Here is a 13,636-nt window from a genome sequence, read left to right on the forward strand (position 1 = left end):
TTAATGCCAATACTTCGCACAGTTCTTTCACCGTGTTGCCACAGGAAAACAGTCACATGTGTTTATCACTATAACAGTCCGTTAAACATCAGTTCAATACATGTCGTCGTCTTTAAGACAGTTTGGATGATATAATAAATGTTTCTTTATCAAATCACAGCACTGTTCTTTTACTTAATATTTTGGTTTGTTCCACTTTCACGCAATTCTAACAGTTAGTGTCTCCACACGACAATTGTGTCTGGTTCACGGCTAATTGTCACAAGTTCACAGAGTGCGTAAAATCGTCACCGCAAACACTCGATATACTTTTCAGGTTTTACTATCCACTTAATAATGCACGATCTCCTATTAACACAGCGGACGCACTGTAATTAACAGTTCCTCCGCGTATCACCGTCTTTCACGCCGAACTTTGCAACGTTTCTCCACCCGCGAACCGGCGGCCACGACATCACAACAACTCGCTCTCTCTCTGACATAGTACTTCTCCTATCCTAACCAAAGATTTACAAAGCATATAAAACCAGAACATTCATATTCGTACAATATAAAATATAAAACAGTAGCAAAATGAATGAAGAAACAATGTGACGTATTGACAAATAAAGAATAGTTGAAATAAATGATACATACATACTATGACAAGGTAATGCACAAAAGAAAGAAAATATTATCGACTTTTGGGGAAAGCAATGTCTTTACAACTTCCATCTGTTTGGCCCAAAGGGGGATGCACTCCGCCGGGAGAAGTACGTGTACGATTGGGAGGTTATTGGTGAAGAAAGACGTTGGCTCCGACGTCGACTAGTAGAGTGGTACCGTGTGGTGCCATGTGGGCATCCAGACCCTCCCAATAAGGTGGCGAAAGGCTGTCGCATTGAACGGATATTTTGTAGAAAAATAGGGTTTTGTAGCCAGAAGAGTGCGAATAATATTGTGTATTGGAATTCTGAAGAAAACCAACCTGCTTTCACAGACACAATGTGTTGCATTACTTATTGAACATTCTTCATACTATGCCTCGTATTAACGCACAGTTTTGCCGCGCGGGATTAGCTGAGCGACGCTGGCACGGTAGCTCAGCGTGTTCAAGGGGTGTCTTACGACGTCCGCCCCGATCAGATGCAAAAAAAAAAAGAAAAAAAAAGAGAAAAGGAGAAAGCTGTCTAGGGCGCTGCAGTCATGGACTGTGCGGCTGGTCCCGGCGGAGGTTAGGGTTCTCCTTCGGGAATGGGTGTGTGTGTTTGTCCTTAGGATAATTTAGGTTAAGTAGTGTGTAAACTTAGGGACAGAAGACCTTAGCAGTTAAGTCCCGTAAAATTTCACACACATTTGAACATTTTTGAACGCACAGTTTCATCCGTGACAGTTTTCACTGTTAAAGAAACTGTGGAAAAGTGTGGCGATTACGTGATGGACACTGCGCATTCCGTAAGCCACGATACGGTACATGGCGCGGAAACTTGGTACAGCATTAGCAATTTCGTCGGACAGTATTGACGGACTCTCAAGCAGTCTACCGAAAAGCCATCCGTGCACAGGGAGCAGCTATGACTGGTCGTAGTGAAACACAAGGCAACCTCAAGAGCAGCAGCTCGCCGTAGCTGCGCTTGACTCACTGCTTAATGACGTAGGCAGTGGAGACGTCAGACTGCAGGATACGGCTCGCCCGCCTCCTCCTCCGTGTATTATTATTATCATTATCATCATTATTATACCCCGGGACGGTACTCGCATACGTTGAAGAGTGTACTTTGTGCGGTTACGCGGCGACCAAATGGAGTAAATAAACCCTTGTAGGATGAGGAGGATGCGGCCAGTTCTTTAGAATGACCACGCAATTACGGGGGAAGCCACGCGAGGTGGTTCACGTACGGCTGCGCCAGCACGCACGTAATGAGGAGCAGAGCAGAGCAGGGCAGTGTAGAGAGTGGGGTCCCGGGTTGTGTTTCAGCCGGCGCCGGCCGCGTCGAGGGCCACTGCTGAGGAGGCCGCGGCACTAGCCGGGCCCTCGAATTAACAAATAAAGGGCGTCGGAGGTGCAGCCGCAGCCAAAGTGGCGGCCGCCCGCTCCTCACTGTATTGCGGCCGGGGCTTTCGCCAGGGGGGGAATTGAATTAAAGCCATTAAGGGGCGCGCCGGGGCGGTGCGGGCTAGGGAGGTGGTGGGCGGGGGAGAGGGGCCAACAAATCAGTGCGCGCGGGACGCGGGTTGCCCAAGAGCCCTCCGCGGGGGCCCGCGCGCCCGCGGAAGTTTGCGCGCTGCCCGCCGCTAATTGAGGAAACAGCAGATTACTCCATCAGGACACGCGTGTCGCGGCCGGGCCTGTCCGCCCTGCCCTGCCCCTGCCCCGAGGGCCTGCGTGCACGAGTGAGTGGCGGAGAGTGCCTTCCGGCGTGGCCCTTACCTAGCCCTCGTCTCCCACTGCCGCCTCCTTCAGCTCGTTTATTTACTGAGGAACTTTTACCGGCGGTCCCGCGCTTGGCTCTATTCTTGTGCCCACCTGACTGAAGACGCGTAAGGTGTGAGCTGCACCCTGCAAGGAGCTCGGCAACAGAAAACGCAAAGGCAATGCACTCTATCTAGAAGCACTGATCCTTTACCATCTAACCTATATCTACGAGTTGTTGTTCTTGTGGTCTTCACTCCTGAGACTGGTTTGATGCAGCTCTCCATGCTACTCTATCCTGTGCAAGCTTATTCATCTCCCAGTTCCTACTGCAACCTAAATCCTTCTGAATCTGCTTGGTGTATTCATCTCTTGGTCTCCCTCTACGATTTTTACCGTCCACGCTGCCCTCCAATGCTAAATTTGTGATCCCTTGATGCCTCAGAACATGTCCTACCAACCGGTCCCTTCTTCTTGTCAAGTTGTGCCACAAACTCCTCTTCTCCCCAATTCTATTCAGTACCACCTCATTAGTTATGTGATCTAACCATCTAATCTTCAGCATTCTTCTGTAGCACCACATTTCGAAAGCTTCTATTCTCTTCTTGTCTAAACTATTTATCGTCCATGTTTCACTTCCATACATGGCCACACTCCATACAAATACTTTCAGAAACGACTTCCTGACACTTAAATCCATACTCGATGTTAACAAATTTCTCTTGCTCAATATACAGACTGAATAACATCGGGGAGAGGCTACAACCCTGTCTCACTCCCTTCCCAACCGCTGCTTTCCTTTCATGTCCCTCGACTCTTATAACTGCCATCTGGTTTCTGTACAAATTGTAAATAGCCTTCGCTCCCTGTATTTTACCCCTGCCACCTGTAGAATTTGAAAGAGAGTATTCCAGTCAACATTGTCAAAAGCTTTCTCTGATATGTTCCCGAAAACTGTGGGGATTTGCCGAACCCTAGTTGCGAATGCTGTGCCGATTAACCTTCCGACATTTCTTAGTTGAGGTTTTGCTCGATCTGTTCCATCATCTCAACAAAACGTTCGTGGCGAAGCTTGCAATCGTTTCTCTTTAGCGACTGCACAGTGTGAACTTAATAATCGTGCAAGCGAAGTCGTTTAAGCAGCACATTTTCAACTATTGCACGAGAAATGTTCTGCTCCTGTGATGTTCAGCAAATTGGGCTGATGGGTTCGTTTGGAAGATTGGTCTGATCTCCTTTATCATTTTTTAAGATGTGCTTTTTCTGCCAGAAGTTGACTGTCAGTTCGCACAAACAGCGGCTAGGAACTTGCCACCTGCCTCAACTGTCTTAACGTCTTTGAAATTCACGTCGGAAATTTGGTTGGACAGCAATAGTTGACTTCGTTCCTGCACACCACACCATGCACTGGGCTTTCTGTTGCAGTGTAGTCATGTCTGGTAATTATTTAGCACTTGAAACAAAACAAAATGAATTGTTTGGAAAAAAAATTCACAAAACTTTTTGAGCTGCTTTACACTGTGCCACAAATCGTAAGTATCTATGTCTCACATTTTTCTATATGTGCATTTCGAAATCAGGGAGATTTCCTTTGGACGCCTTGTATTTTAATTGAAGATTTTGGCAGCCGAAATTATTTACAGAATAGCGAGTAACCCCCTGTGCAGTCGTCACTAATCAAACAAACAAGCACTTAGCCACAGGACATGCTTACGCCAAAGGTAGCATCCACTCCCAACCGGTGACCTCGCTAACTCGTGGTGTTGCACGTGAGTAGCTCACTATTTTGTATGTCTCCTTCAGCTGACGTTTGACAGGTTCCGGTCGCCTCTATTGGTCTTCTTCGTCCCTAGATATGGATGCTCTTATTGAAAATCGTGACAGGAATAAGTATCTTGTAGTTGCGGAGTGGGTTCCATTGACCAATAAAACTATAAGTGCAGGTTACCAATTCGATAGTTTATTTGGAGCAGCGATTTTGCTAGACTCAACCATTTGCAACACTGAACTTAAAAGAATACGTGGCACCGTTCGCAGCCAATGTTACTTTACAGTGCGTCCGATTTATAGTGACCACCTCAAATTACTTTCTGTCCACAAGCAAAATAAGAAATGTATCAAGCAAATATTGTTTAGATACCACGGGAACATTAACCACCACCAAGACTGTCTTTCCTGTGACTTTGTTCGTTATGTAGATTTGAACAGCAGTATATCCTTTATAAACGAGTGCCTTTTATTTTTTATTCGGTAGTTCACTTCCTCTTCTTGAAACATTGTACTCACACAAAGGTTCTTTGGGTTGTTAGATTCTGCCTCACTCACCATATTCTGCTGATTATGCCACTATGACGTCTTTCTCTTTCCTCGGCTAATGTGACGCAGTGGTTGCTACAGTGAACTCGCTTTCAGGCGGTCGACGGTTCAGATCCGCCTCTAGCCATCCAGTTTTAGGTTTTCCGTGATTTCCCTAAATCGCTCCAGGCAAATGCCAGGATACTTCCTTTGAAAAGAGGAGCTCCAGTTTCCTTCCTCATGTTTCGTAGTCCGAGCTCGTGTGCTCCATTTCCAATGACTCTGCTCTCGACGGGGTATTAAACTCTAAAGCTTTAAGGGTTCCGTATCTCCATTGACAAAAATAGAATACTTATAGGATCACTTTGTTAGCCGTCTGTCTTCGCCTTAGGACCCCTTTTAATCCCTCAGCGAAGTAAAAAATTAAATTTCTAAGTCAGTGCAGTCGGAAGGTACAACCACTTAAATCACATACTTTTATATACGCAACCCCATATAATGAATTCTACTCTGTAAATGATGAAAGTCTATATGAATGCAGCTTGCCGCTAACTTGGTGTAATGTTTTGTCTGTACAGAGGTGTATCTGTCGCCTTTATTACTCTTTCACTCTCACACATAAATCGGTACAATAAAGTCAGGGCTTCGTGTTTTCTAGTTAGGCTGATCCGTGAAAAGATAGACAAACAATTATGCTAATTGAGGATTCTGAGTAATTTCTCGAATTTCATTCGCTCTCTCTCTCTCTCTCTCTCTCCTTTATCTATGTACAGTTTAACTATATTATTTACGTGAAATCAGCCTAATAGAATCTCTGGTGGAGCCCTTCGTCTTAATGTTCAACGGCAGGCTTGCTGGAAAAGATCTTTACATTTGTTACTATTATTAAGCGCTGCATTCAGTTGGGAAAATCGATCGTTTGAACAATTCGTTCAGTTTACGACAGATCTAAAATTTCAGATGCGGACGAAGCCTTTTTGGACGATTTATAAAAACTCAGAGATTGCAGGCTCTCTTCGTCACAGCTGAAACTTCCCAATTAATTACAGGGCCCAGACAATCATCAGTGATTCAGACAGAGAACTCATTCATCATTCACTCTAGAATAAAATGGTCACAAACCTTATTTCTGAGGAAAATTGTATATTGAATCCATTTCCGTACATGTTACGTTTTCTGTTGGTTCCAAGTCTCATGTAATTTTCTTTTCCAGGTTTTTTTTTTCTTTTTTTATCTATCACGCTAGCGGCACAAACTTTCCTAGCTCGCTTTAGCGCGAAGAAGAGTAAATAAAATCTCCTTTAGCAATCAGACAATCTTCCAACCGATACTTCCGAAGCTGTTCCTCTCTCTCTCTATAATAACCATGGAGCATACATTTCTGTACCTCTGTTGTTCCAAAGAATAAACGTACTAGAAAAATACCTTGGCGTCGACGAGCTGTCGGCGCATATATTACTAGAAAATCTGATCAGATACTTTTCAAACGTAAATACATGTAGATGATTTGGTTGACCATTATTAATTATTGCTTGGTAGAGGGTAATTTTCCGTGGGGAGATTACACCCATTCATCAAAGCCTATAGATCAGGGACGGCCAAGAATTCGGTTCATGAGCCGTGCCTTGGCACGAGTGCTATAGCGCTCAGCCACGCTGCACACTTCCCCAACAGCACTCATGAGGAGAGGGAAATAGTAACACGACGCATTTAACTGGCAGTGCAATCACAAGGCGTACGGCTTCGTTTTATAGTTCTCATTTCGCAGTAACTCAGGTTACAAACAAAACAAGTTCAATATAATTTTATTATTTATGGCGCGCTGAAGGCATAATTATTATCTGGTACGAACTGTCAGTATACGGAGAGACACAGACAGCTTCATAGACTTTCGCACTTAGGTTTCCATGTGCGAGGGTGATCCCATAAGTACCCGACCCAACAAAGAAAACACAAAAAAAAGTTTGGAAAAAAGTGTTTATTTTTCAACATAATATACTTTCAGCTCTATATACTTTTCCCAGCGATGTTCAACTGTCTAATTCCTCAAAATAGCCATTAACTGCCGACATCACTTCATTTGTTGAAAATCCTCGTCCACCGAACCATTTCTTCAAGTGTGGGAACAGAAAATAATCCGAGGGGGCTAAATCTGGCGAATAGGGTGCATGAGGTAACAATTCAAACTTTAATTCATTAATTTTGGCCATTGCAATAACGGAAGTGTGAGCTGGTGCATTGTCCTGAAGAAACAACACTTTCCTCTCGGCCAAATGCGGCCGTTTTTGCTTGATTTCTTCTCCCAAACGTTGCAATAAGTTCGCATAGTACTCGCCGTAGAGGGTTTTTCCTTTTTCAAGGTAGTCAATGGAAATTATCCCACGTGCATCCCAAAAAACCGACGCTATGACCTTGCCTGCAGATGAAACGGTCTTCGCCTTCTTTGGAGTCGGTTCTCCATTTTGTGTCCATTGTTTTGATTGTTCTTTTGTCTCGGAAGTGAAGTGGTTGACGCATGTTTCATCCATGGTTAAGAAACGTCACAGGTTTGTTGCTGCGAAACTTCGCTAAACACTCAACTGAAAAATCTTCACGGCACTGTTTTTGCTCGAGTGTGAGCAAAAGCGGCACATACCTTGCACACAGTTTTCTCATGTCCAAATTTTCTGATAATATGCGATGTACCGCACTTTTTTGAAATGCCTACTATGTCTGTTAGCTCACGCACTTTCAGTCGACGATGATGCAGTACCGCTTTGTGGATTTTCTTCACCACTTCTGGAGTCGTCACCTCATTTGGTCGACCAATGCGATGCTCGTCTTCGCAGCTCGTACGGCCTCGTTTAAATTCAGAGACCCAATATTTTACTGTTGTCAACAAAGGATCAGACTGTCCCAAAGTAGAAAAAAAGTATTGTATCGCTTAACGATGACAAATTTTGTCCACTTTCACAAGTTCACTCACTACGTTCACTATTGATGGCTGCCAAACAAATACTAAACAATGTGGCGTCTTCAAACTTCAAAAATATGCTTCATAGATCGTATACTTTCTAACCCAGAGATATTTTTCAACAACGACTGCCATCTCTCGGTCAGGTCGAGCACTTATGGGACCACTCTCGTAATCGTGTCCAATTTAGTTTCATAATCGGAAAAACCAGATGGCAGTTATAAGAGTCGAGGGACATGAAAGGGAAGCAGTGGTTGGGAAGGGAGTGAGACAGGGTTGTAGCCTCTCCCCGATGTTGTTCAATCAGTATATTGAGCAAGCAGTAAAGGAAACAAAAGAAAAATTCGGAGTAGGTATTAAAATCCATGGAGAAGAAATAAAAACTTTGAGGTTCGCCGATGACATTGTAATTCTGTCAGAGACAGCAAAGGACTTGGAAGAGCAGTTGAATGGAATGGACAGTGTCTTGAAAGGAGGATATAAGATGAACATCAACAAAAGCAAAACGAGGATAATGGAATGTAGTCGAATTAAGTCGGGTGATGCTGAGGGAATTAGATTAGGAAATGAGACACTTAAAGTAGTAAAGGAGTTTTGCTATTTGGGGAGCAAAATAACTGATGATGGTCGAAGTAGAGAGGATATAAAATGTAGACTGGCAATGGCAAGGAAAGCTTTTCTGAAGAAGAGAAATTTGTTAACATCGAGTATAGATTTAAGTGTCAGGAAGTCATTTATGAAAGTATTTGTATGGAGTGTAGCCATGTAAGGAAGTGAAACATGGACGATAAATAGTTTGGACAAGAAGAGAATAGAAGCATTCGAAATGTGGTGCTACAGAAGAATGCTGAAGATTAGATGGGTAGATCACATAACTAATGAGGAAGTATTGAACAGGATTGGGGAGAAGAGAAGTTTGTGGCACAACTTGACCAGAAGGCGGGATCGGTTGGTAGGACATGTTCTGAGGCATCAAGGGATGACCAATTTAGTATTGGAGGGCAGCGTGGAGGGTAAAAATCGTAGAGGGAGACCGAGAGATGAATACACTAAACAGATTCAGAAGGATGTAGATTGCAGTAGGTACTGGGAGATGAAGAAGCTTGCACAGGATAGAGTAGCATGGAGAGCTGCATCAAACCAGTCTCAGGACTGAAGACCACAACAACAACAACAACAACAATCGGAAAAAGATCTTTCCCACAAATATGTCGATCGAAATATTGCAGCACTTTCGCAACATCGTTATGGAGGCGTTGACACTGCCTGAGGAAAACAATGTAGACGTCTTGGGCAATTTTAAAGTAGAAGGATTTGTTTTTAAAATGGGAACTACACAGCATGTCGGTGAGTTACATCTGGATATACACAGGGGCCTTTCAACTGAAACGGTACATTGTCTCAAAAACAGATGTAAGATTGTCAGTGTTCTCAAAACATTTAGGAAACTATCTTTGTGATTCTTTCAAGGCCACAATAAATTCTTCAAGTCTCGCGTTTTCTTTGATGCCATTTAACTTAGGGAACTGGGCTATGTCTGTCAAAATGTGTCTCTTCCCCAACGCGATTTTCTTTTTAATGCATCCCCTTCAGATAAGAAAGAAGTTGTTTCTCACCTTGCAAAGTCTTACTGTGGACAGTGTGCAGTCAGGTCCATTCAAAGTGCGAGTTGAACAATCGATTTCGGATGTTATAATTTTCGTTACCACACTCCTTTTTCCTTCATAAATGCAAGAATAACGAGTTTTAAATCGAAAAATTGTCCCACGCATGCCCTTCGATAGAACCAACGTACTGTGCAGTGATATATAAAGACTCCACACTCTTTGTTCAGTTCCATCGGAAACTTGTTGCAATTGAAGTGGAACAATACGTGTGACTTAAGAAATTTTACTATTCATACAACCAATTCCTTCACAAGCTGCAGGCCTTCGAATTTAGTACAAAGCGCTTCTTGATGTACAGATCAATGAATCCCGTCTACCTATCATTGCAGTTTTTTGGTCTTTCAATGTCAACTAAATCTTTAAATTCTTCCTGAATGGTGTTGTAATATCGTTTCATAGCAAACTGCGGTACCCATCGCTAATGTGGCCGCATAATATACGAGGGTTGCCCGGAAACTAATGCACCGCTTTTTTTTCCTCAACAGTTCTTTATTGAACATAATGAGAATTACACATACGAAAGAATGAAGCTTTATCTACACACTCTGTTTTTCCACGTAATCTCCATCCCGTTCTATCGCCTTCCTCCAGCACGAAACAAGGGCATGTATGCACTATCGGTACCAATCCTCGTCCTGGTGGAGCCAGTGCTTCGCTGTGTGAATGACATCCTCATCGTCCTCAAAATGTCTTCCACGAATGGGATTCTTTAAGGTACAAACAAGTGTAATTCCGTGGGGGCTAGGTCAGGGCTACAGGGTGGTTGGGGTAGCACTGTCCAACCCTGTTTTGCTATGTGTTCAGAAGTCTCAGACTTGTGTGGGACCGAGCATTATCGTGTTGCAGCAAAACATCTCCTGGGTTGCTGTGGCGCCAAAGTCGCCGCAAACGCGTCATGAGTTTTATGAATGTGTTGGCGTGTGCTTCTGAACTAATGGTGCCTCCTCCTGGCATCGCATCAATGAGAATCACATCTTCACAGTCCCAGAACACGCTGATCATGACCTTACCGGCGGAAGCAGTTGCTTGTTTTCTTCTGTGGGTTGTGGGAATGGTGCCATTATATCGACTGTCGTTTTGTCTGGGCTCAGAATGGTGAACCCAGGTTTCATCACCTGCCACAATCCGGGACAAGCTTCGAAACGTTGCCACAAATTATGACAAATGTTTTGTCTGTGTGATTTGTGATCCACCGTTAGACACCGCGGGATCCATCTTGAACACACTTTTGAATATCCAAGAGTGCGGATAATTGCATCCACACTTCCTTTGCTGATTGACAGATGCAGCGCCAACTGCCGAGTCGTAATGCGTCTGGCCTCGTGATTGACATCAGCTCGCTGCAGCATGTCAGGTGTGACAGCCGTGGATGGTCTCCCCGACCGCTGCAAATCGTGGAGCTCCGCCGAACCGCCTTCTGATGACCTCACCCTCCGTACCCAGCTGCTGACTGTACTTTTGTCGACAGTAGAAGCTCCATAGACTTTGCACAAGCGTTTACGAATATTCCCCACTGTTTCTATCTCTGCCATGAGAAATTCAATGACGGCACGTTGCTTCTAACGTACATCACCTAGAGACGCCATGTTGAAACTGTCCTGCAGCTACGCTATCTGTTGGAAGTGACGGAAAGTTGGTGTGCTCACTCAGGAGACTTAAGCTAATACATACGTAACGTTTCGCGTTCGTACCATTGTTTTCGGCTGAGAAAAAAATGCGGTTCATTACTTTCTCTGGAACCCTCATATACAGGGTGTTACGAAAAGGTACGGCCATACTTTCAGGAAACATTCCTCACACACAAATAAAGAAAAGATGTTATGTGGACATGTGTCCGGAAACGCTTAATTTCCATGTAAGAGCTCATTTTAGTTTCGCCAGTATGTACTGTACTTCCTCCATTCACCGCCAGTTGGCTCAATTGAAGGAAGGTAATGTTGACTTCGGTGCTTGTGTTGACATGCGACTCATTGCTCTACAGTACTAGCATCAAGCACATCAGCACGTAGCATCAACAGGTTAGTGTTTATCACGAACGTGGTTTTGCAGTCAGTGCAATGTTTACAAATGCGGAGTTGGCAGATGCCCATTTGATGTATGGATTAGCACGGGGCAATAGCCGTGGCGCGGTACGTTTGTATCGAGACAGATTTCCAGAACGAAGGTGTCGCGACAGGAAGACGTTCGAAGCAATTGATCGGCGTCTTAGGGAGCACGGAACATTCCAGCCTATCACTCGCGACTGGGGAAGACCTAGAAAGACGAGGACACCTGCAATGGACGAGGCAATTCTTCGTGCAGTTGACGATAACCCTGATGTAAGCGTCAGAGAAGTTGCTGCTGTACAAGGTAACGTTGACCACGTCACTGTATGGAGAGTGCTACGGGAGAACCAGTTGTTTCCGTACCATGTACAGCGTGTGCAGTCACTATCAGCAGCTGATTGGCCTCCACGGGTACACTTCTGCGAATGGTTCATCCAACAATGTGTCAATCCTCATTTCAGTGCAAATGTTCTCTTTACGGATGAGGCTTCATTCCAACGTGATCAAATTGTAAATTTTCACAATCAACATGTGTGGGCTGACGAGAATTCGCATGCAATTGTGCAATCACGTCATCAACACAGATTTTCTGTGAACGTTTGGACAGGCATTGTTGGTGATACGCCATTCTCCAGGGCCGCATCAGCGCATCAGGGATTCCATGCGACGGAGGGTGGATGCACGTATCCTCGCTAACGGAGGACATTTTGAATATTTCCTGTAACAAAGTGTTTGAAGTCACGCTGGTACGTTCTGTTGCTGTGTGTTTCCATTCCATGATTAATGTGGTTTGAAGAGAAGTAATAAACTGAGCTCTAACATGGAAAGTAAGCGTTTCCGGACACATGTCCACATAACATATTTTCCTTCTTTGTGTTGTGAGGAATGTTTCCTGAAAGCTTGGCCGTACCTTTTTGTAACACCCTGTATTGAGAATTTTCTTCCTTCTCTTCTGTCATTCTGTCATTCCGATTCAGTTTTAAAGACTTCTGACGATAGATCGCCAGATTGCCGCTTTTTGTGCAAACAGCCACTGGACCTGTGGATTTCCTTCATAGCACGAACAAATAGCGAAGGGTAAACGTCGCTGACACCACGATTCTGCCGAACTGAAGACCGAAAAATGCCACACTATAATACTAAACTAAACCTCACGCTGTAATGGGTATTTCGACGAGGAATGTGCAGAGGCGAGAAAGCCTCAGCCTTGGCCCGCACGCGCTCCACGTGAAATTAGACCCACTGCGGCAGACCGTATCTTAAATATAAGTAATACGTTCGTCGCCGCATCACCCGGATCTGGGTGACGGTTAGGCCTGCGTTCAACGGAGGTTTAATGTAACCAAAGGACCGAAAAGCGATACAATAAAGGATCTGTTTGAAAAACTTCAACGGACTGGGAACGTGACGGATGAACGTGCTGGAAAGGTAGGGCGACTGCGTACAGCAACCACAGAGGGCAACGCGCAGCTAGTGCAGCAGGTGATCCAACAGCGGCCTCGGGTTTCGTTCGCCGTGTTGCAGCTGCGGTCCAAATGACGCCAACGTCCACGTATCGTCTCATGCGCCAGAGTTTACACCTCTATCCATACAAAATTCAAACGCGGCAACCCCTCAGCGCCGCTACCATTGCTGCACGAGAGACATTCGCTAACGATATAGAGCACAGGATTGATGACGGCGATATGCATGTGGGCAGCATTTGGTTTACTGACGAAGCTTATTTTTACCTGGACGGCTTCGTCAATAAACAGAACTGGCGCATATGGGGAACCGAAAAGCCCCATGTTGCAGTCCCATCGTCCCTGCATCCTCAAAAAGTACTGGTCTGGGCCGCCATTTCTTCCAAAGGAATCATTGGCCCATTTTTCAGATCCGAAACGATTACTGCATCACGTTATCTGGACATTCTTCGTGAATTTGTGGCGGTACAAACTGCCTTAGACGACACTGCGAACACCTCGTGGTTTATGCAAGATGGTGCCCGGCCACAACGCACGGCCGACGTCTTTAATTTCCTGAATGAATATTTCGATGGTCGTGTGATTGCTTTGGGCTATCCAAAACATACAGGAGGCGGCGTGGATTGGCCTCCCTATTCGCCAGACATGAACCCCAGTGACTTCTTTCTGTGGGGACACTTGAAAGACCAGGTGTACCGCCAGAACCCAGAAACAATTGAACAGCTGAATCAGTACATCTCATCTGCATGTGAAGCCATTCCGCCAGACACGTTGTCAAAGGTTTCGGGTAATTTCATTCAGAGACTACGCCATATTATTGC

The 13,636-nt window shown here is 44.7% G+C and overlaps 1 protein-coding gene across 1 annotated transcript in view; it reads left to right on the forward strand.

The window, feature by feature from the left end:
- The window catches only part of LOC124775189 (dapper homolog 3-like), a 36,191-nt gene extending 33,677 nt beyond the window's left edge, over positions 1-2,514 (forward strand). The window contains exon 3 of the mRNA XM_047250029.1: positions 2,161-2,514. Within this exon, the coding sequence (XP_047105985.1) occupies positions 2,161-2,514 (354 nt within the window). The remainder of the gene's footprint in view (positions 1-2,160) is intronic.
- The last annotated feature ends 11,122 nt before the right edge of the window (positions 2,515-13,636 follow it).

The sequence above is a fragment of the Schistocerca piceifrons genome, chromosome 2 (assembly GCF_021461385.2).
Source record: "Schistocerca piceifrons isolate TAMUIC-IGC-003096 chromosome 2, iqSchPice1.1, whole genome shotgun sequence".
NCBI classification, from domain to species: Eukaryota; Metazoa; Arthropoda; class Insecta; order Orthoptera; family Acrididae; genus Schistocerca; species Schistocerca piceifrons.